Below are 19,660 nucleotides of genomic sequence, written 5' to 3'. Positions count from 1 at the left end.
ATTATTGTTGCAATAAAACATTTCAAATGAATTAACCTAAAACATAACACCAAATATATATATATATATATATATATATATATATATATATATATATATATATATATATATATACGGGAGTTGCTTACCAAGATGTAATTGAATGTTCCTGAGTGACCTAGTTACAGAACGTTACAAATAATTGCATGTGTGGTGTACAGAGACAAGGTAGTCATTCAAAAATCTTGTTTTTACTTCATTTGTAAAAAATAAAATAAAAAATCTAAAACCATTTCCACTTTGACATGATGGGGTATGTGTGTGTGTTACTGTTGTCCAGTGACACTACATTAAATTCAGGCTGTAACACAGCAAATTGTGGAAAAAGTCAAGGGGTATGAATACTTTCTGAATCCATGTGGAAATGTTATGGCATTTGCTCTATTGGTTTTGTTGATAGGCTATTTGAGCATAATATAGGCCTATTAGCCACTTTCTGAAACTATAACTTAGTGTGTACAGCCTCTGTGTTCACAGTTAATGCGCGCCGGAAGTTACACAGAATGCTCGCAAAAAAATTGTTTCTGCTCACAAGACCTGTAATTTGTTCATTAGTGGAAAAAATTTGAGTGAACATTGGTCCTGTCCTAGTTGATGTATGAGGGAAGTTACATTTCAGAACTGGTGCTATAACCTCCTTAGTTACTGTTGAATGTGGCTGGTGAGAATACCACCTCCCTGGATGGGATATAGTGATGAGTGAGTGAAATGTTTAATGTAAATATTTTGGGGACTTTTCAAGCTACAGAGAGAAGGAGATGTACAGAAAGGGAGAGGGCCCTGAAGAGCTTAATTAAAGCGCTGAAGCCGTGGGTTTATGATATTATCCGTGGCCTCCCTCTGTCCGGCCACACCACGCTCCTTTTGTTCCAGCCTCCTTTCATCTCAGCGAAGCCTTTAAGACATGCCAATTAACCTTTCAGCTCGCTGGGTGGACATCTTGGTGTCTTTGTGCTCGCCTCCCCCTGGGCCTTTGTGTTGCCTTGTCTGTGGATGGGCACATGGGCTCCTGCCTTTATCTGCCCGGCGCATTTCTGTCACTCTCACAGCGCTGTGTGTGTGTGCGTTTAATGTTTATGCGCTTTTCTCTTTGTGAGCGAACAACGATCTGTTAACTTTATACTAGGTGGATTATTAATGGTAATTGAAATTTATAAAGGTAACAAGTGTACAAAGGACAAATCAAGGTGTAGTTTCAGGAAGAACGTATTCCTCACCCTGCATTCAGTGGAAACACAGCTGTAGATTTTTTCGAACATTTGTTCAAGCAAGCAATGCATGAATTACCTCCACATCCATCTTCATTGGCTTTGGCTTCCGTACTTGCATTTATTAATGTCAAAGTTGATTTTGGATAAGAGACAAATATCCTGCTATCAGCCATGCCAATGAAGCCTGCTGTTGGATCTGAGTTGAATGATACAATTAGTAATAAAAACTTCAGCCTGGAACCACATTATGAAGTAAATATCAGTCCCAGCCTGCTCCTCTCTCTCGCTTTCTCTCTTTCCTGTCTCTGTCTTTCTCCAGCATGCTGTTTTTCCTGTGTGGTAAAACTGGGGAGGTGAAACACTTGTTTGTAGGGGCAGGGGAATTCTCCTTTTTGTTTTGGAGTTCAGTGTTTAAGCTGTTGCTGGGGCAACAGTAAACACGGTTGCCATGGTGATTCTTGGAAGCAAAAACATATCATGTGATTGAAGGAAAGCCTATACTGTGCTGGGCTGTAACTGGAGACCGGGAGCATGTCCTGCCAAAGGAGAATCTCTGGGCATGGTGTGAATCATAGTGAAGAGAGACACTGTACCACAGAGCACTGATAGACAAAACATACAGGACGCTCACTGCTGTCTATATTATGTGCTATTAAAACCTACCGTAGGCTTTCTGTGGCCGTTGTTTTTGGTCTCTTTGTGTAATGTTATATAAAATACTTTTTTACAAATTCTCACTGAAGTTGTCTCCTTTTAGCCCATGAAGTTACTGTAAATTTGTATAGTGAGTTAGTAAATCTTAAGTATAATAAATCTGTCACAGTGGAGTGTTGATTAGTGTGTAGCACATGCTCTAAGTTCGAGTTCAAACAGGAATGAGGAAGTCACGTGTGGGTGGGGAGTTGAGCCTGCCAATGTCACAGGGAGCTCTTATAGTACACACACTAATCATTAGGGCCAGGTGGATACTCGTATCGCCATATTTCTTCCATGGCAAAAACGAAAACCCGAAGCAGACAACTTTTGGTTCTTTAAAAACCTGCTGTATGCAAAATATTGTTTGTTTTAAAAAATGTGACTCTGGATGACAACATTAATTGTTGTTTCCAACATTAGGGCTGTTTTCCTAAAGAAGTTAAATCCGCCTCGTGTTTTGTTTCCTTGCCATGATACTGGTATCGTCCTTGCCCTCTAATCTGTGTTATTAAAAAACCAACATTAAATTCATATTAGAGTTTAATTCGTAGTCACTTTCAAATCTGGTTCTCGTTGTGGATGGGATCAATGGGTTGGAAGGAAGGCAGCGTTAAGCTTGGCCTCTGACTCAAACTGAGGGTTCAGTTGGGAGGCTGCTGCAGAGAAACTTTGTGTCTGGTTGCCATGGCTCCGCTTGGTGTTTGTCATTCCCTCTCCTCCCCTAGGCTACTCTGGACGTGGTGATGAACCTCCAGTTCCACTACATTGAGAAGCTGTGGCAGACCTTCTGGTTTTCAACAGCTCCATCTAGTGACGGAACCACCACCATCCCCAACAGGTCAGACCACTAAAGTGCTCTATTTGAATTAGGAAAAACATGCAGGCATTATATGCATGTTTTCTGTGATTTAAAACCGTGCTGTTAGTGATTGTATGCTATGTGTGTCTGTAGCGATGAGGACATGGAGGGGGTCATCCCCAGGCAGAAGCTGATTGCTCTGTGTAAGTATGAGCCTGTCAAGCTGTGGATGAGGAGCTGTGACCACATCTTGTACCAGGCCTTGGTGGAGATCCTCATCCCTGACGTGCTGCGCCCTGTCCCCAGTACGTTCACCTGAATACCTTCAACACTATTACCTCACTTCATCATTACTACTCCAAATCAAACACATACTCCTCCCCAGTCATTTATATTTATCCAGGTTCTGTTTTGTATTGCAGGCACTCTCACTCAGGCCATCCGCAACTTTGCCAAGAGTCTGGAGGGCTGGCTGACCACAGCTATGAGCGACTTTCCCAATGAGATTGTCCGCACCAAGGTACAGAAAATGCTCCAACATCCTGATAATGTCCCTGGATACTCCCAGATACAGTAGTAACAGTACACTGAGAGACATTCCCTGGTGAAGTCAATCACCTCTCCCCTGTGCATTTTCTAGGCAGCGGTGGTGAGTGCATTTGCCCAGACCCTGCGTCGGTACACCTCTCTGAACCACCTGGCCCAGGCGGCCCGCGCCGTGCTGCAGAACACCTCTCAGATTAACCAGATGCTCAGCGACCTCAATCGTGTCGACTTCGCCAACGTACAGGTACACTTCTACCTATCAACACCTGTTCATAGTTCTGACTTCTGACTGTATGTCTATTCGTATGTGTTTGTACATATTATTTGTATGATGTGTCTTGTGTGTGTTGGTAAACAGGAGCAGGCGTCGTGGGTGTGTCAGTGTGACGAGAGCGTGGTCCAGCGGCTGGAGCAGGACTTCAAGGTGACCCTGCAGCAGCAGAGCTCTCTGGACCAGTGGGCCGCCTGGCTCGACAACGTGGTCAACCAGGTCCTTAAGCCCCACGAAGGTAGCCCCAGCTTTCCCAGGGCCGCACGACAGTTCCTGCTCAAGTGGTCCTTCTACAGGTACGGTACCCAATCTATAAACAGTGCATTCTGAAAATATTCAGACCCCTTGACTTTTTTTACAGCCTTATTCTAAAATGGGTTAAATAATTTTTTCCCCCTCATCAATCTACACACAATACCCCATCATGACAAAGCGTAAACAGGTTCTTAGAAATGTTTGCACATTCATTAAAAATATTTTTTTTTTAACTTATTTACATAAGTATTCAGACCCTTTGCTAGGAGACTTGAAATTGAGCTCATGTGCATCCTGTTTCCATTGATCATCCTTCAGATGTTTCGACAACTTGATTGGTCCACCTGTGGTAAATTTAAATTGGTTGACATGATTTGGAAAGGCACACTCCTGTCTATATCATGTCCCACAGTTGACAGTGCATGTCAGAGCAAAAACCAAGCCATGAGGTCGAAGGAATTGTCCTTAGCTCCGAGACAGGATTGTGTCGCGGCACAGATCTGGGGATGGGTTACCAAAAAATGTCTAGCATTGAAGGTCCCCAAGAACAGTGGAAATCGGGGGAGAAGTGCCTTGGTCAGGGAGGTGACCAAGAACTCGATGGTCACTCTGACAGAGCTCTAGAATTAATCTATACATGGGAGAACTTTTCAGAAGGTCAACCATCTCTGCAGCACTCCACCAATCAGGCCTTTACATTAGTGGCCCTACGGAAGCCACTCCTCAGTAAAAGGCATATGAAAGCCCGCTTGGAGTTTGCCAAAAGGCACCTAAAGACTCTCAGACCATGAGAAACAAGATTCTCTGGTCTGATTGAACTCTTTGGCCTGAATGCAAAGCATCACGTCCGGAGGAAACCTGGCACCATCCCTAACATGACGCATGGTGGTGTCAGCATCATGCTGTTGTCGTGACTTGACTAACATTAATCTGAAGACAGATAAATAACAAACTAACAATGTTCAATTGTTACCCGATTTTGTTTTAATTATTCATGTAACAATGAACTCATTAGGATCTGGGGCACCACGAGAGCGGTTCTTTAGTTACCATCTCCCGAATTAAACTCTAAAAGGTCTTTACCTATCACGCCTATAGTAAACTTATTAATCATAACCTCATATCAGATCACCATTCTAAACAGTTGTAAAATCCTTGCATCTGCAAAAACCAGAGCCTTACTTATATTCAGTACTACACAAATTGGTTTAATTATTTATTTACAAGCTAATTAAATGGGAACATAGGATAAACACACACTCTGTACTGGTTATTGACTGGAGATGTAATACGCATTTTAAGACATGTAGCTGCGGCCATGACCACCACATGAATGCTTGTTAAATTTAGAGCTTTTGAGCGAAAGGGGCAGTTCCCTTCATTGCCACATTCAGGCAGTACTCTCACGTACAATAACCATATATTTTGCACACGAACCACCGCCCGCTTTGACATGAAATCATGAATTTTTATTTACGTGCAAAGGCCATAGTATGGTAACTCTCGGTGAACGGGGAGAACAAGTATTTGATACACTAGAGGGTTGGGCCTTTTTAGTTATCATAGATACACTTCAACTGTCCAAAATGGTTCCAACAAAAAAAAATCCAGAAAATCACATTGTATGATTTTTAAGTAATTAATTTTTATTTTATTGCATGACATAAGTATTTGATACATCAGAAAAGCAGAACTTAATATTTGGTACAGAAACCTTTGTTTGCAATTACAGAGATCATACGTTTCCTGTAGTTCTTGACCAGGTTTGCACACACTGCAGCAGGGATTTTAGCCCACTCCTCCATACAGACCTTCCCTAGATCCTTCAGGTTTCGGGGCTGTCGCTGGGCAATACGAACTTTCAGCTCCCTCCAAAGATTTTCTATTGGGTTCAGGTCTGGAGACTGGCTAGGCCACTCCAGGACCTTGAGATGCTTCTTACGGAGCCACTCCTTAGTTGCCCTGGCTGTGTGTTTTGGGTCGTTGTTATGCTGGAAGACCCAGCCACAACCGATCTTCAATGCTCTTACTCAGGGAAGGAGGTTGTTGGCCAAGATCTCGCGATACATGGCCCCATCCATCCTCCCCTCAATACGGTGCAGTCGCCCTGTCCCCTTTGCAGAAAAGCATCCCCAAAGAATGATGTTTCCACCTCCATGCTTCACGGTTGGGATGGTGTTCTTGGGATTGTACTCATCCTTCTTCCTCCAAACACGGCGAGTGGAGTTTAGTCCCAAAAATTATATTTTTGTCTCATCAGACCACATGACCTTCTTCCATTCCTCCTCTGGATCATTAAGATGGTCATTGGCAAACTTCAGACGGGCCTGGATATGCGCTGGCTTGAGCAGGGGGACCTTGCGTGCGCTGCAGGATTTTAATCCGTGACGGCGTAGTGTTACTAATGGTTTTCTTTGAGACTGGTCCCAGCTCTCTTCAGGTCATTGACCAGGTCCTGCCGTGTAGTTCTGGGCTGATCCCTCACCTTCCTCATGATCATTGATGCCCCACGAGGTGAGATCTTGCATGGAGCCCCAGACCGAGGGTGATTGACCGCCATATTGAGCTTCTTCCATTTTCTAATAATTGCGCCAACAGTTGTTGCCTTCTCACCAAGCTGCTTGCCTATTATCCCGTAGCCCATCCCATCCTTGTACAGGTCTACAATTTTATCCCTGATGTCCTTACATAGCTCTCTGGTCTTGGCCATTGTGGAGAGGTTGGAGTCTATTTGATTGAGTGTGTGAACAGGTGCAGTTAATACAGGTAATGAGTGGAGATCAGGAGGGCTTCTTAAAGAAAAACTAACAGGTCTGTGAGAGCTGGAATTCTTACTGGTTGGTAGGTGATCAAATACTTATGTCATGCAATAAAATTCAAATGAATTACTTAAAAATCATACAATGTGATTTTCTGGATTTTTGTTTTAGATTCCGTCTCTCACAGTTGAAGTGTACATATGATAAAAATTACAGACCTCTACATGCTGTAAGTAGGAAACACTGCGGATTTTGAAGGTTATCGAATACTTGTTCTCCCCACTGTATATAGTATGTGTACTTTCCAAGTTACAGTATTTCCTTTAACATTTTTAATGACATCACAAAATGATATTAGTGTTCTATAGATTGCCTCTTACCATTCCCCACGTTCCTATTTTGAAATATTGTTCCAGTTTTCGCTTTTGAACATGTTACCTTTTTCCCGCTGAGACAAAGAACATTTAGTCCAAAACGGATTTAAAAACAAAACTGATGTGATCATTAAGGCCTGCAGTGTGAAATAAGGCTTTAGCTAGCCACTCCAGAACAGTCCAGTCTTCTTGAACCATTCCATGGTGTGTTTAGGGTTGTTGTACTGTTGGAAGACTCACAACCTTCAACAGAGACAGTTTTTGGACACTGGGTTGAACATTGCACTTCAAAACACCTTGATAATTGGCTGATTTCATGATGTCTTGCACACGTTCAAGGCCCCCAGTACCAGAGGCAGCAAAGCAACCCCACAGTATTGAGCCTCCCCATGTTTGATTGTAGGGAGGGTGTTATTCTCTTTGAATGCTGACAAGTGGGCAAAATTGCCAGTAGAAAGGAGCAGCAAGCTCAGAAAGATGCACTGTTTGTCTACAGTCATCTTGGCCAAAGACCGTGCAACCATGTACTAGCTCCGTGCCAATCATTTTGTCCATGCCAACTTAAGTTTACAAAAATGAAATTGGGTCTGCAATGTTGACAATCCCAATAACAAGGTGTGGGGACCGTTTTTTTTCCATTTTAACTTATTTTAGAAATAGCTAATTATTTAAGAAAAGTGAAAGTGTGCCAATATCTTTGTTCGCAACTATGTGCAGTATAAATGTAAAATGTAGCTGCTTTTCACTAAGGTGTGGGAATATTTGCAGGCTGATGAATGTGGTGATTAGCTTTGTGTGGCAGGGGCACATTCAAGCTCAGTGGGGCTGTGTTAATGTAATTTCTCTCTGATGGCCCTCTTTCTCTCCCCCACTCCCTCCCCACAGCTCCATGGTAATCAGGGACCTGACCCTGCGTAGTGCTGCTAGTTTCGGCTCCTTCCACCTCATCAGACTGCTCTACGATGAGTACATGTTCTACCTGGTGGAGCACCGCGTCGCCCAGGCAACCGGAGAGACGCCCATCGCTGTCATGGGAGAGGTGAGTGGGAGAGCTTTTATGTGCCTGTTTCCTTGAGCAATTCTGTGGAACTCGTGCAAAATTCACAAATGATAATTATGAATATTTAATCGCACACCAGGTTCCATGGTCAACGCTTTTGATTATGAGTAATATGGCCTGTTTGTAAATCTGTATTAGTACATTACTAATCAGTTTTCCTCTCTTCTGAAACAGTTCAGTGACCTTAACTCGATGATGCTCATGGACAAAGGTAGGTCTACTCCTGCTGGCTCCTAGTGCTGACTCATTTTCCCTCTCAATGTGTTATAAACCTAGACTTTACCTAGCTCTTGTTAACTGCTGTTTTTCCCATCTTAGACCCGTCCTTCTCAGATGACATGAGTGACGTAGGCAGTGACGAGGGCCGAGGGCCCAATGAGCCGGCCGTGAAAAGAGAGAGGATCGAAATCAACCACTCGCTGCAGGAAATCTGAGACCGGATGTGGTGAGGGCCATAGCCCACTACTCCAGGAGGTCTGCTGCCGCCCTGGGTCCTTCTGGTCCTGTCAGCACACTGAGAGTGGCTACACAGCCAGTGTGTTCAGTGTATATAGAGAAGAGTACTAGGCTCAGCCCCTACCCTACCACACCTCCTAGTTAGTGTAGTTAAGGGGGGGGGGGGGGGGGGGGGGGGGATCTTTATCCCAGGGAAAACAATGTATGCTCACCAAGGGGGGCTGGTTTGACCTGACAGGGGTATACAGTTCTAATTTCTCTCCGTTCCCGTTTTGCAACTGTGATTCAGGATGACTTTGTGCAGTACCGATGTTGGATACGTGTAACTTTGAATGAGTGCTGTGTGTATCTTATCCTTTATTAGCTGTGTAATTCCAGTGCCTTAGATAACTCTTTAACCGCCACTACTACAGATGTCTATCTCCTCCCTCAGCTGTGCCTCTACCGCAGTATGAATGTATTGTTTCAGAACCTCAGACATTCTAAAGCACCTTTAAACCTGTAGGAGTATACTATACATGTTGCCTCTGTTGCTACTGGCAGCTCAACCCACATTGATGCAACCCACTGACGCAAAGGACTTGTCCCTCTCCCACCAGCGTGGCCACTCTTGGGTATGTCAGTAGGCCCCTAGTCTCATAGTTGATTGGAAGGCAGGGACCTCTTAACACTCTGGCCATATGAGATTATTAGTTACCTCATCCTTTTCTATGCTCTGTTCTGTTCTTATGAGGCAACTATAAAAGAGCCACTTACTGTTAATTCTACCAACTCCCCCTTACTCAAGTAACCTTTTCCATGTATATATCACTTTTCATTCAAATGATAACGATTCTATGATGCCGTTTGGCAGAAACTCAATTTCAGGATGCACACAAGTCTCATTGATCCATGACTGTAGAACTTCAGGGTGTTTCTAGATGTCACGCCCCAGAGTCTAGGACAAGCCAGTTGCCTCTTATGTTGATGAGACATTTAGATATGTTTTAAAGACTGAAAGGAGTGTGGTGGAATGTGTTCAGGAAACCACCAGATTGTACATATATATGATGATCTACCTTCTTGGTTAACTGGAGGTGTCTGGCATCCATTTTGTGGAGCTGTATGTCTGGGTCAAGTCAAATTTCTTAAGGGATGTAAAATAGTATGTATTTAACAAAACGTGAGAGCCTTGGACCCCCGAAGCCAAAACCCTTAAAAGGAAACTGTAGTTGCATCTGTTCAGATAGGCTCTCCCCTTACTGTTACTCAAATGGACTCATTCTATATTGATTGGAAGGAAATATTCAGAATCTCCCAATCCATGTTTCATCATTCATATTGCTTGATATGAAAATGCTAACAGCTTTTGAGTCTGTTGCTCTAAGATTTTATTATATAGCCGTACAATGATACTGTAGGAGGGCTGATTTGTGCAAAACCAACAAACTGTTAAACTTTAAAATATAACTTTCTTAATATGATGTAAAAAATATGTGTTCATCAATGGCCTTTTGTATTGCTTGGTCTTTCCCCAATCATTTAGCTCTCCCCATACTGCACTGTTTGTGTTTTTAAAGGGGGATGTCCTCCTTGCTTTGATTATTTAGTGGCTGGGACTGATGTGTGAGGCAAACGTTTGTCTTATCTGGTCAACACATCAATATTCAACAAACAACGTTGATATTTGGGGTGTAAATGCCCTATAAATCGGCAGTCACTTGCCCATATTGAGAGAATCTCCATTTCTATTTATGAAAAATTATAGCTGATTTAGGGCTGGAGTCAATCAGTAATATAGTGTGATTGAAATGTTTTTGCATTCGCGGTAAACGATGCATATGTCTGCTCAACCGGAAATTACAACCGATATGGAGCGTTTCTCTAAACACTTTTAGTTGAGTTTCCCCTGTTCCCCCTCAGATTTTGTAGTAGCTATAAGAATCCTGAGCTTGAGTTATTGAAGGCTCTTTGTAACCCGTGCCTGTCACAGTACTTTGCCTTTAAGTGCGTTGGAAAGTAATTTCTATGTGTACTTTGTTTCTTGTAAATCTGTTTTGACTTGGCTGAGGATCATTTTTTTATTGAACTAGATCTGGTTCTTCTGTATTTTGAACCCTTATTTTTATGTATTTTTAAACCTGTTCTTGACTACACTTTACCTAGCCTGAGGGCAGACAAGTCTGTAACAAACTGCATAGTTCAACTGTATTTTGTACTGGTCAATGTGTAATAAATTGGTATTATACCATCTTTTTGGCCAAGCTTTTATTTCTTAAATATCAATGTCAAGTGAAACATCTTTACTAGCATTTGTGTCCTGGCAAATTAACTTACTACTGTAACCACTCACAATGATTAAGTGTGATTGCCTTTTACATTCACAGCAAACGGTGCATATGTCCGATCAATTGGAAATTACCTTTTACATTTCTATCACAATCTGTAACCCTTTAGCGATACAGATTGAATAGAGCCCTCTGTCTAGACATGGAAAAAATGCATGACAATTCTGTTAAGTAGTATGTTTATTCATAAACCCAACTTCTTACATCCAGTTTAACTCCTGATATAAAGGCACACAATGCAAACAGAACAAGATTCAGTACAAAGAGAAAAGGATTATGTGTACGACGCAAGGCTGAAAGATACAAAAATAATAAAGTCTAGGTCCCAAAATGAGTTTGGTCACAAGTTTGTGGGAAAAAGAGTGAGCATGATGTGTGGTCCCAAAGTCAAAACCATCCTAGTCTGTCTTCTCTCCCTCCTGGGCGACTAGGTTGGTATGGCCCAGAGGCCTAAAAGTGCAATGTGTACTCCAGGAACTCCCAACGGGGACCTGGGCATTCCTACTCCTCCTCACAAGGTGCAACCTGCCATGTACTTCCCTGCCAAGGAGACAAAGGTGTGAAGTTGATAATGTGAAACTCCAGGACCCACATACTGTATCTTATTGGCCAGGCCTAGTAACATGTTACTTACTACCTGTGGCAAATCTCTTCTTTACCAGGGACATGCGGTAACGGTTGCCCACCAGCTCCACGTCCATGCCTGAAAGGGAGGCCCCCGATCCCACAAACTGGACTGCCAGGCTGGGGGGAGGGCCGCGAGGAACCTCTAGGCACTGCCAGCTAGCACACAGAGTGCCAGAGCCTGGAACAAGTGACACATTCTTCAGTTCCCCTCCACTAACAGGAGCAAGTTAAATCACACAGACTTGTGGTTCTGCCTATGTGGCAATTGGACAGTACAATCTGTTATCGTCAGGTAGATTGGTGGCCAGACTGGCCACTGAAATGAGTGCCTTCAGAAAGTATTCATACCCATTGACTTATTCCACATTTTGTTGTGTTAAAGCCTGAATTAAAATGTATTCAATATCTCACCCATCTACAATGTGAAAACATGTTTTTAGAAATGTTAGCAATAGAAATATTTAAGTATTTACTCCAAATTGAGCTCAGGTGCATCCAATTTCCTTTGATCATCCTTGATGTCACTAACTTGATTGGAGTCCACCTGTGGTCAATTCAATTGTTTGGACATGATTTAGAAAAATACACGTGCCTATATAATGTCCTAAGTTGACAGTGCATGTCAGAACTGTCCGTAGATCGCCAATATATAATTGTGATAATTTCTAGTGTTGAAAGTTTCCAAGACGACTCATTGGGAAATGGAAAAAATATGGAACTACCCAGACTCTGCCTTGAGCTGCTGTCCGACCAAACTGAGCAACCGGGCAAGAAGGACCTCGGTCACGGAGGTGACCAAGAACCAGATGACCACTCAGACAGAACTATAGTTCCTTGGCTGAAATGGGAGAACCTGCCAGAAGGACAACAGTCTCTACAGCACTTCACCAATCTGGGCTTTATGAGAGAGAGGCCAGAAGGAAGCCACTCCTGAGAAAAAGGCATGTGAAAGACTGAGCATAAGGCTAAAGATTCTGTGGTCTGGTGAGAAGAAAAATTAAACCTTGGCCTGAATGCAAAGCACTATGTCTGGAGAAAACCAGACCCAGCTAACACCATCCCTACTCTGAAGCATGGTGGTGGCAGCATGGGCATGCTTTACGTGCAAACAACCTTAGACTGGGGGCAAAGATTTACGTTTCATCAGGACAATGACCCCACGCATACAGCCAAAGCAACGCTGGAATGGCTTCAGAACAAGAATGTGAAAGTCCTTGAGTAGCCCAGACTTGAATCCCATTGAAAACATGTGGAAAGATGAATGCCGTCAGCCGCCACGGTAGACAAGACTTGCCATCACAGTAAAAATAATTCAACTTTTGCAGTCTGCCGTTGCGTAGTTTTCGACCGGATGTTGATTTGCACCGGCTGTTGTTTCTATACTGAAATCACCCTAGCAGCGCATACCGTCGTGCTGGCTAGCTTTTGCAGTCGGTCTTTCTTGTCCCTCTATGCTGACTGATAATGATGTTTTTTGCGTCCCTCATTTAATAACCTCTTGAAACTAGGGGGCACTTTTTTCAGAAAAATAACGTTCCCAAAGTAAACGGGCTATTTTTCAGGACCAGATAATAGAATATGCATATAATTGACAGCTTAGGATAGAAAACACTAAAGTTTCCAGAACTGATATTGCAGGGGAAAGCCTGAGAAAAATCCAATCAGGAAGTGAGTGTTATTTAGAAACCTCTGCGTTCCTATGCGTCCCTATTGAGCAGTGAAAGGGATATCAACCAGATTCCTTTTTCTATGGCTTCCCTAATGTGTCTAGTGTCACAAGACATAGTTTCAGGCTTTTATTTTGAAAAATTAGCGTGAGCGACAACATTGCGTAAGTGGTCACCTGGTGGCTCTGAGTGATTTTTTTTGCGTAATAGACAAATGCGGCCATTGTTTCTCTCGCGCCTACTAAGAAGCCAACTGACCTGGTTGATATATTATCGAATAGATATTTGAAAAACACCTTGAGGATTGATTATAAAAAACGTTTGCCATGTTTCTGTCGTTATTATGGATCTAATTTGGAATATTTTTCGGCGTTGTCGTGACCGCAATATCCGGTCGATTTCTCAGCCAAACGTGAAGAACAAACGGAGCTATTTCGGCTACAAAAATAATCTTTGTGGAAAAAAGGAACATTTGCTATTTAACTGGGAGTCTCGTGAGTGAAAACATCCGAAGCTCATCAAAGGTAAACGATTTCATTTGATTGCCTTTCTGATTTTCGTGACCAAGCTGCCTGCTGCTAGCTAGGCTATCGATAAACTTACACAAATGCTTGTCTTGCTTTGGCTGTAAAGCACCTATCATCTGAGATGACAGGGTGATTAACAAAAGGCTAAGCTGTGTTTCAATGTATTTCACTTGTGATTTCATGAATTAATATTTTCTAGTAATATTTTTTGTCCGTTGCGTTATGCTAATTAGTGTCAGTTGATGACAATTCTCCCGAATCCGGGAGCGGTAGTTCCAAGAGGTTTTAAATGCAGCATCATGTAAATGAGACTTCTGTATTTAATTAAAATAAATGTGCTAAAATGTCTAAATATGTTTTCACTTTTTTATTATGAGGTATAATGTGTAGATGGGTGAGGAAAAAATGTAATCCATTTAGAATTCAGGCTGTAACACAACAAAGTGGAATAAATCAAGGGGTATGAATACTTTCTGAAGGCACTGTTCCAATGAGGGAGAAAAAGGTATTTGGATCAGATGACCAGGAAAGCAGTTATTGTAACCTTTCCGAGATTCTGATCACTGCCTATAAACTATGATGTTCAGGCTTTTATATTCCCCAAACTTCCCTCTATTTGTAAGGCCTATAAATAGCAGTGCTGCTCAGCTTTCATATGCTAATCTTGATATTTAAGACTGATACCTTCAGAGGCTGCATATTAAAATAGAGAAAAGGGTGGCACTCAATGCAATTATGTTGTCAAAGACTAGACTTGTAAAAATGTACATTATGCTGCATTTATATTTCTATAGCTAGAATATGACATTTGGCCATTAAATGAGATGGGTGTGTTGACAGGTCAGTAACCTTTGCTTTGGTTGGTGGGGGAGAGGTTGGGTAGCTTCCACAGTAGCCGTCGTTCCTTCGTATTCCTGTGAAGGCAGACAAAGGGTCAGTGAGGCCCACCCTGTCCACTATCCTCCCTCTCTCTCGACCTTCTACCATCCGCCCATTCTCGTGTTCTCCACATTTATCCACCCTTCATCTGTCTCCCTTCCATATCTCCTCCCACTCTCCACGCATTCATCCTTCCCTCTATCCTTTCATCCCTCCTTCCATTCCCACCTCCCCCTGCTCACCAGCATGCGGGGGGATGGCACTGCAGGTCTGTGGCGGTGTGGTCGAGGGGCAGCAGCACCTGCACAGCAGTGAGCTGGGTGGAGGGGGCAGTGGCCGGGCAGCAGTGATAGTCCAGGGACACACGGGTCACTGTGCCACTCCGCTGGCACTCTGCTGACAACAGGAGGGGAGCACGACCAGGGTCCTGGGACGACACCTGAGAAGGGAGGGAAGGGAGGGAAGGAAAGAATGAGAAAGGAAGAACAGAGTTGGGAGAGGCTGTTGATGTCAGGACAATGCTGCCATTTGGAAGACAGGGGAAAATGTGTATATTGAAGAATACTTGAAAGGTCAGATGACAGAGGGTAAGAGTTCCACTGTACTTCATCAGTCACCTGGTACTTGAGTAGGGCCACATTATAGTAGGAGGCCAGAGGGTTAAGTTCAGCCTCTCTCTGCAGGTAAAGGTTCAGTGCCTGCATGTTGAACCAGAAGTCCCTGGTGTCTGGGTCACTCTGAGAGGGGTCACTGTGGCGAATAACACACTCAGGAGAATGAGACATATCCTACCATTTCCGCAATCTGTCTTTTTATCATAATCCCATAGCACATATTCATCTACCTGTAGAGCAGCTTCTGATTGGGCAGAAAGTGGTCAACCCGGGAGATGTTGACCAATCGAAAGCTGAGGACCGGGGCGTTTGGGTTAGCGGTGAAGATACAAGTTATTCCAGCAGGAAAAGACATGGTGAGATCTCCTGTGATCTTCACCAGACAGCTGGAGAAGAGAAGAGATGCGCACACGCTTCGCCTTCAGCCGGTCTGTGTATAAAAGGTAATAACATTGGATCTGGTGTACAGAGGGCTTATGTATACTGACCGGTTATGCTGTCCACCTTTGAAGTAAGCGTTTATGTATTCTGTAATGGCTGCAGCCACAGGCCAGGACTCCTGGGTGCTCAGGGAGATTGGGCTCGGCCCGCGAGACAGATGCACTGTGGGGAAAATAGCCATGTCTAAGACACAAGTTCAAAGCACAATGTCCTTATTCATAAGTGCTTTATGCTATTGGATATCTTTGAAATATTGGTATGAAATTTGTTGTTTAGACTGTGTAGGCGTGTGTGGTCTTTGTGCAGGTGTGAGAGGGGTGAGGGCTGCCCACCTCTAGCAGGGCTGGTGGCATGGGTCTGGGCCCCCCACTCACTAGGGCTGGAGGAGGAGGATGAGGTGAAGTCCAGGCTGGGGTCCGGCAGAGGAGATGAGCACACTGACCTGGACTGAGACAACGGGGATATATAAGGGTTACAGTGTGGAGGAACCAGAGAGGATGTGTGGAGAATGTCATCGTTCAGAACATACCCTCTTCACAGAATATTTTCTCTGCTCAGCTCAATCAGAAACATTTATCATTCATGTTTGGAAGAATGAACAGGACTACTGTTCTAGCCTTGCTTGTCAGACTTATAGCTGCAAAAGCCACAGCTCTGAGTGAGACCAGGGTGATCTCCCTGAGGACACTCACTCTCTCACAGCCACTCAGTCTGCCTGAGGACCTCTTGGCTCTGGCTGGTCTGGGGGGGGCTGCCACTAGCAGCTCTGCACTGTGCTGCCTGAAGCTATGCCTTGAACCTGGAGAGGAAGGAGAGAGGGAAATTACCAATATTACAACCTGTAAAACAAGAGGAAGTTGACTAAAAGACTGTGTGGCGTTTTGAATAGTGTGAAATAAAAAAATACCATCCCAAAATATAGCTAGTGCATAGACATTTGAGCCCAGTAGTGTAGTGTGTAACATTTGTACCTTTGTGTGAGCCCATGTTGCAGGATTGCTGTGGTGCGTTCAGGTCCAGACAGTTCTGGTCTTTGTCAGTAGAGAAGCACAGGTCCTCCTGTGGCCCAGAATGCAGTGTGAGAGGCAGGCCGCTCCTGCGTGGCTCGCTTTCACTGCATGACTCGCGTTGCTTCCTCCCTCCCTCATTGACCACTCCACCCAGGGCCAGAGACCCAGCCGAGGTCCCCTCACTGAAGGGGTTGTGGACAGAGTTCCAATGGACCAGCTCCTTCTTCGGCTGGGATAAGGGGAGGGATTTGGCGTTGGGGGTCAACCTACTACTGCTGACACTGTGGGTCAGGACCCCTGTCGCGGCAGCCAGGGCTGACTGGTGGGTGGGGCTGCCAATCATAGTGATGGCGAATGGGTCGTCAGGTGATTCTGGGGGCGGGACGCTACGGTCCCGTTTCCGGTCCATGTCCTTGCAAAAGGAGGGGGTGGGGAGGGTTTTACTGTCACTGGAAAAGGGGTCACTCCGTACCTCTATCCCCCTCCCGTCTCTGGAGGGGCGCGGAGGTGGGGGGGCCCAGGCGTCAGGGGGGGGTAGGGTCTCCTGGGTGACGACGGTCCTCTCAAAGGCAGCCAGGAAGGGGTCTTCAGGAGGGATGTGTTTACAGCTCCACAGAGCCGGGTCCAGCTCTGGAGGGACCAGGGACTGGGAGAAGACCGGGAAGTGGAGGGCTGAGAGGTCCATGTCTGGAGGGGGGCGGGGGTACCGAGGAGCAGCTGCCCAGATACTGGCTGGGTTGTCCTGGGGGGGATGGGGGCTGCGTCCTGGGGAGGGGTCTCTAAAGGCAGTAAGGAAGGGGTCTGCTGGCCTGCCCAGTCCTGCTGGTTCTTTACTCTGACCTGCCGATGGCCACGCTGCCCAACCAGCTGTCTCAGGGGAGGGGCCCAGGGGCTGATGGAAAGGTGAGTCCAGCCCAGAGTCCTCTACGTTCTCAGGAGAGGAGGAGTCAGTGGAGAAGGCAGCATCTGGAGAGAACAAGGGCAGACGATCATTTTACTTAAACAGTATGTATCATACATGCATACATAGGAACAAGTGTTTTACTGACTATGTGATGGGGTAAAACTTCTGTCCCCAATTTTCATCAATCATATTAACATGATCATATTAACCATATTTACATTCAGATGTACCAAAGACACTCTCTGCTCTCGGTAGCTGTTCTCTACCAGCAAAGCTTTTGGACTTAAAGGCCGACTCCAGAGGAGGTCCAAAGAGGTTGTCTGAGCCTGACGCAGTAGAACTCAACCTAGAGGGTGGGTGAGAGAGAAGGAATGAGAGAGGGAGATTATGCATTACCAGGAGCCAATAAAAGCATAGCCAGAGATAATGTCAGGATTTGACAGAGTGATGCAGCACTATCATCAGATCTTGGCCTGCCTTCCTCTCTTCCTCTCGATCTCCCTGCTGCTCACAGCTACAGCCATGCACGTCAGAGAGAGGAGAGACAAGACTGACTGACATTCACTCACCTGCTGTGATCCGGACTGGAGATGGAATTGCGTAGGCCATCCTGCTCTCCCTCTGCAAAGTGTAAACACACACACACACAGACAGTTAGTGAAGTTTAATTCATGACTGCTCCCCAATCAGTCCCAATCAAGGGGAGATGTGATTAACTAGAGTGCTTACGGAGGGCAGAGCCATAAGGGAATGCCCATTATCTTCCATAATGATACATACCGGCCATTAGACCAGTTCTCTAAGCAGCATCAGCCCAGCGCTTTATGCTACTGTTTTAATCAAGGCACTCATCGTTAATCATGTCTGCTCATTCCCCCTGCTTTATTCCATCTCCTCCGCAAATAGCCTCCCACTGTAGCATCACAGGCTGCTATTCCCCCACTAATAAACCATGTTCCAGACAGACCGAAGTGGGACAAATAGACAGCGTCTTTCAGCCAAGGTCAGCCACCTCTAGGATTTATTACTGGACGGATAGGCACTGCTAAGCCTAGCCAGAAGCAATACAATAAATCACATTCACAACACCACTTCAGACTGGTAGTAACATTAAAGATTGGGTAATAGTATCCTGGATGTTTATGACCTTTCAACACTGATAAAATACATTGTGGTGAAATGATAAAGTACTGATGCTGAAAAACCAGTGGTGTGGAGAGAGTGCTAACTCCACTTACGCCTGTGGGGGGCGCCCTCTCCCTCCCCCTCTGAACGGCCTGTAGTACTGCCGTTTCCTGTGGAGAGGACAAGGATTCAGAGAACACACTCGCGCGCCCACATATACACATAAACGTGTGCATGCGTACAACAGAGACAGACAGAAATCAAACTATTTTTAACCTGAAGCTGAGTTTAATGGAACTTACTGGAGCGATGCCGTTTCACTGACACCTGGAACAGAGGGAGAGCAGAGTTGTTAATTACACTGTCTCGAAGCATCTAAACAATTAAGCATGCTTCTATCCTGCTGCTGTTACAACAACCTGGAGAGATAATTACACATATAATACACAGATAAGCATTTCTGAGCTCATCTTTTTCATCACTTCTGATACCACCACATGAAAATAAGTGACACGTTTTCACCCCATCCATGCCTCCCCTTTGGTCCTGTACTCCCATCGTACCCCTCTGTTGGGGGGCAGTGTGAGTGCCCCCACGGTGGCCTTCAGCTCCATCTCTGTAGCAGCAGAGTTGCTGCTGCTGCCCACCGGACGGATCTGAATGTGGAACTTCTTGGGCTCCTCGTCGTCAAAGTCTGAGTCGCTGGAGTAGAAGTCGTTCTCCTTGTCCTCCGTCGAGCAGCGTATGGACAGAGAGCTGGGTTAAGGAGCAGTGACCTGAGATAGAGGCTTGACTGGAGGGAAGATGGCCTAATGCAGCTTGCCTAGGACAACATCGGGAGTGTCAGGGTTTCCATTGTCCTGTATTATACAGGTACCTCATCTATGAGTTTAGAAAGCATGCTTAGAAAGATGAAAAATACATTCATGGGTAACAAAACATACCAGAATTCTCAGCAACACAAGTAAACTGTATTTGTGTCATACTTCCACTATGAAAGTACTCCTGAGCAAGACAAATACTTATAGAAACTCTAGATAAGAAAATCTTCCTGTAGGCTTGCTTGAGCTTTA

General features: G+C 44.7%; 2 protein-coding genes across 6 annotated transcripts in view; one reads left to right on the top strand and one right to left on the bottom strand.

The window, feature by feature from the left end:
- The window catches only part of LOC139409241 (DNA-binding protein RFX2-like), a 73,403-nt gene extending 62,705 nt beyond the window's left edge, over positions 1–10,698 (top strand). For all 3 annotated transcript variants that reach the window (XM_071154118.1, XM_071154120.1, XM_071154117.1), the window contains 8 exons: positions 2,672–2,784; positions 2,899–3,050; positions 3,168–3,265; positions 3,386–3,535; positions 3,650–3,858; positions 7,836–7,989; positions 8,185–8,221; positions 8,329–10,698. In XM_071154118.1, coding sequence (XP_071010219.1) covers positions 2,672–2,784; positions 2,899–3,050; positions 3,168–3,265; positions 3,386–3,535; positions 3,650–3,858; positions 7,836–7,989; positions 8,185–8,221; positions 8,329–8,444 — 1,029 coding nt within the window. In that variant the 3' untranslated portion in view covers positions 8,445–10,698. The remainder of the gene's footprint in view (positions 1–2,671; positions 2,785–2,898; positions 3,051–3,167; positions 3,266–3,385; positions 3,536–3,649; positions 3,859–7,835; positions 7,990–8,184; positions 8,222–8,328) is intronic.
- Positions 10,699–10,961: 263 nt separating this feature from the next.
- LOC139409240 (F-BAR domain only protein 1-like) overlaps positions 10,962–19,660 on the bottom strand; it is a 43,223-nt gene continuing 34,524 nt past the window's right edge. For all 3 annotated transcript variants that reach the window (XM_071154115.1, XM_071154114.1, XM_071154116.1), the window contains 15 exons: positions 19,151–19,329; positions 18,890–18,914; positions 18,701–18,757; positions 18,032–18,083; positions 17,681–17,808; positions 16,520–17,524; positions 16,241–16,347; positions 15,881–15,995; positions 15,596–15,710; positions 15,338–15,493; positions 15,111–15,243; positions 14,736–14,932; positions 14,464–14,528; positions 11,431–11,598; positions 10,962–11,333 (listed from right to left, as the gene is read on the bottom strand). In XM_071154115.1, coding sequence (XP_071010216.1) covers positions 11,305–11,333; positions 11,431–11,598; positions 14,464–14,528; positions 14,736–14,932; positions 15,111–15,243; positions 15,338–15,493; positions 15,596–15,710; positions 15,881–15,995; positions 16,241–16,347; positions 16,520–17,524; positions 17,681–17,808; positions 18,032–18,083; positions 18,701–18,757; positions 18,890–18,914; positions 19,151–19,329 — 2,531 coding nt within the window. In that variant the 3' untranslated portion in view covers positions 10,962–11,304. The remainder of the gene's footprint in view (positions 11,334–11,430; positions 11,599–14,463; positions 14,529–14,735; positions 14,933–15,110; positions 15,244–15,337; positions 15,494–15,595; positions 15,711–15,880; positions 15,996–16,240; positions 16,348–16,519; positions 17,525–17,680; positions 17,809–18,031; positions 18,084–18,700; positions 18,758–18,889; positions 18,915–19,150; positions 19,330–19,660) is intronic.

This window comes from Oncorhynchus clarkii, chromosome 5 (genome assembly GCF_045791955.1).
Source record: "Oncorhynchus clarkii lewisi isolate Uvic-CL-2024 chromosome 5, UVic_Ocla_1.0, whole genome shotgun sequence".
In the NCBI taxonomy this organism is placed as follows: domain Eukaryota; kingdom Metazoa; phylum Chordata; class Actinopteri; order Salmoniformes; family Salmonidae; genus Oncorhynchus; species Oncorhynchus clarkii.
Note: the sequence above shows the minus strand (reverse complement) of the source record. Positions and strands in the feature narration are given on the sequence as shown.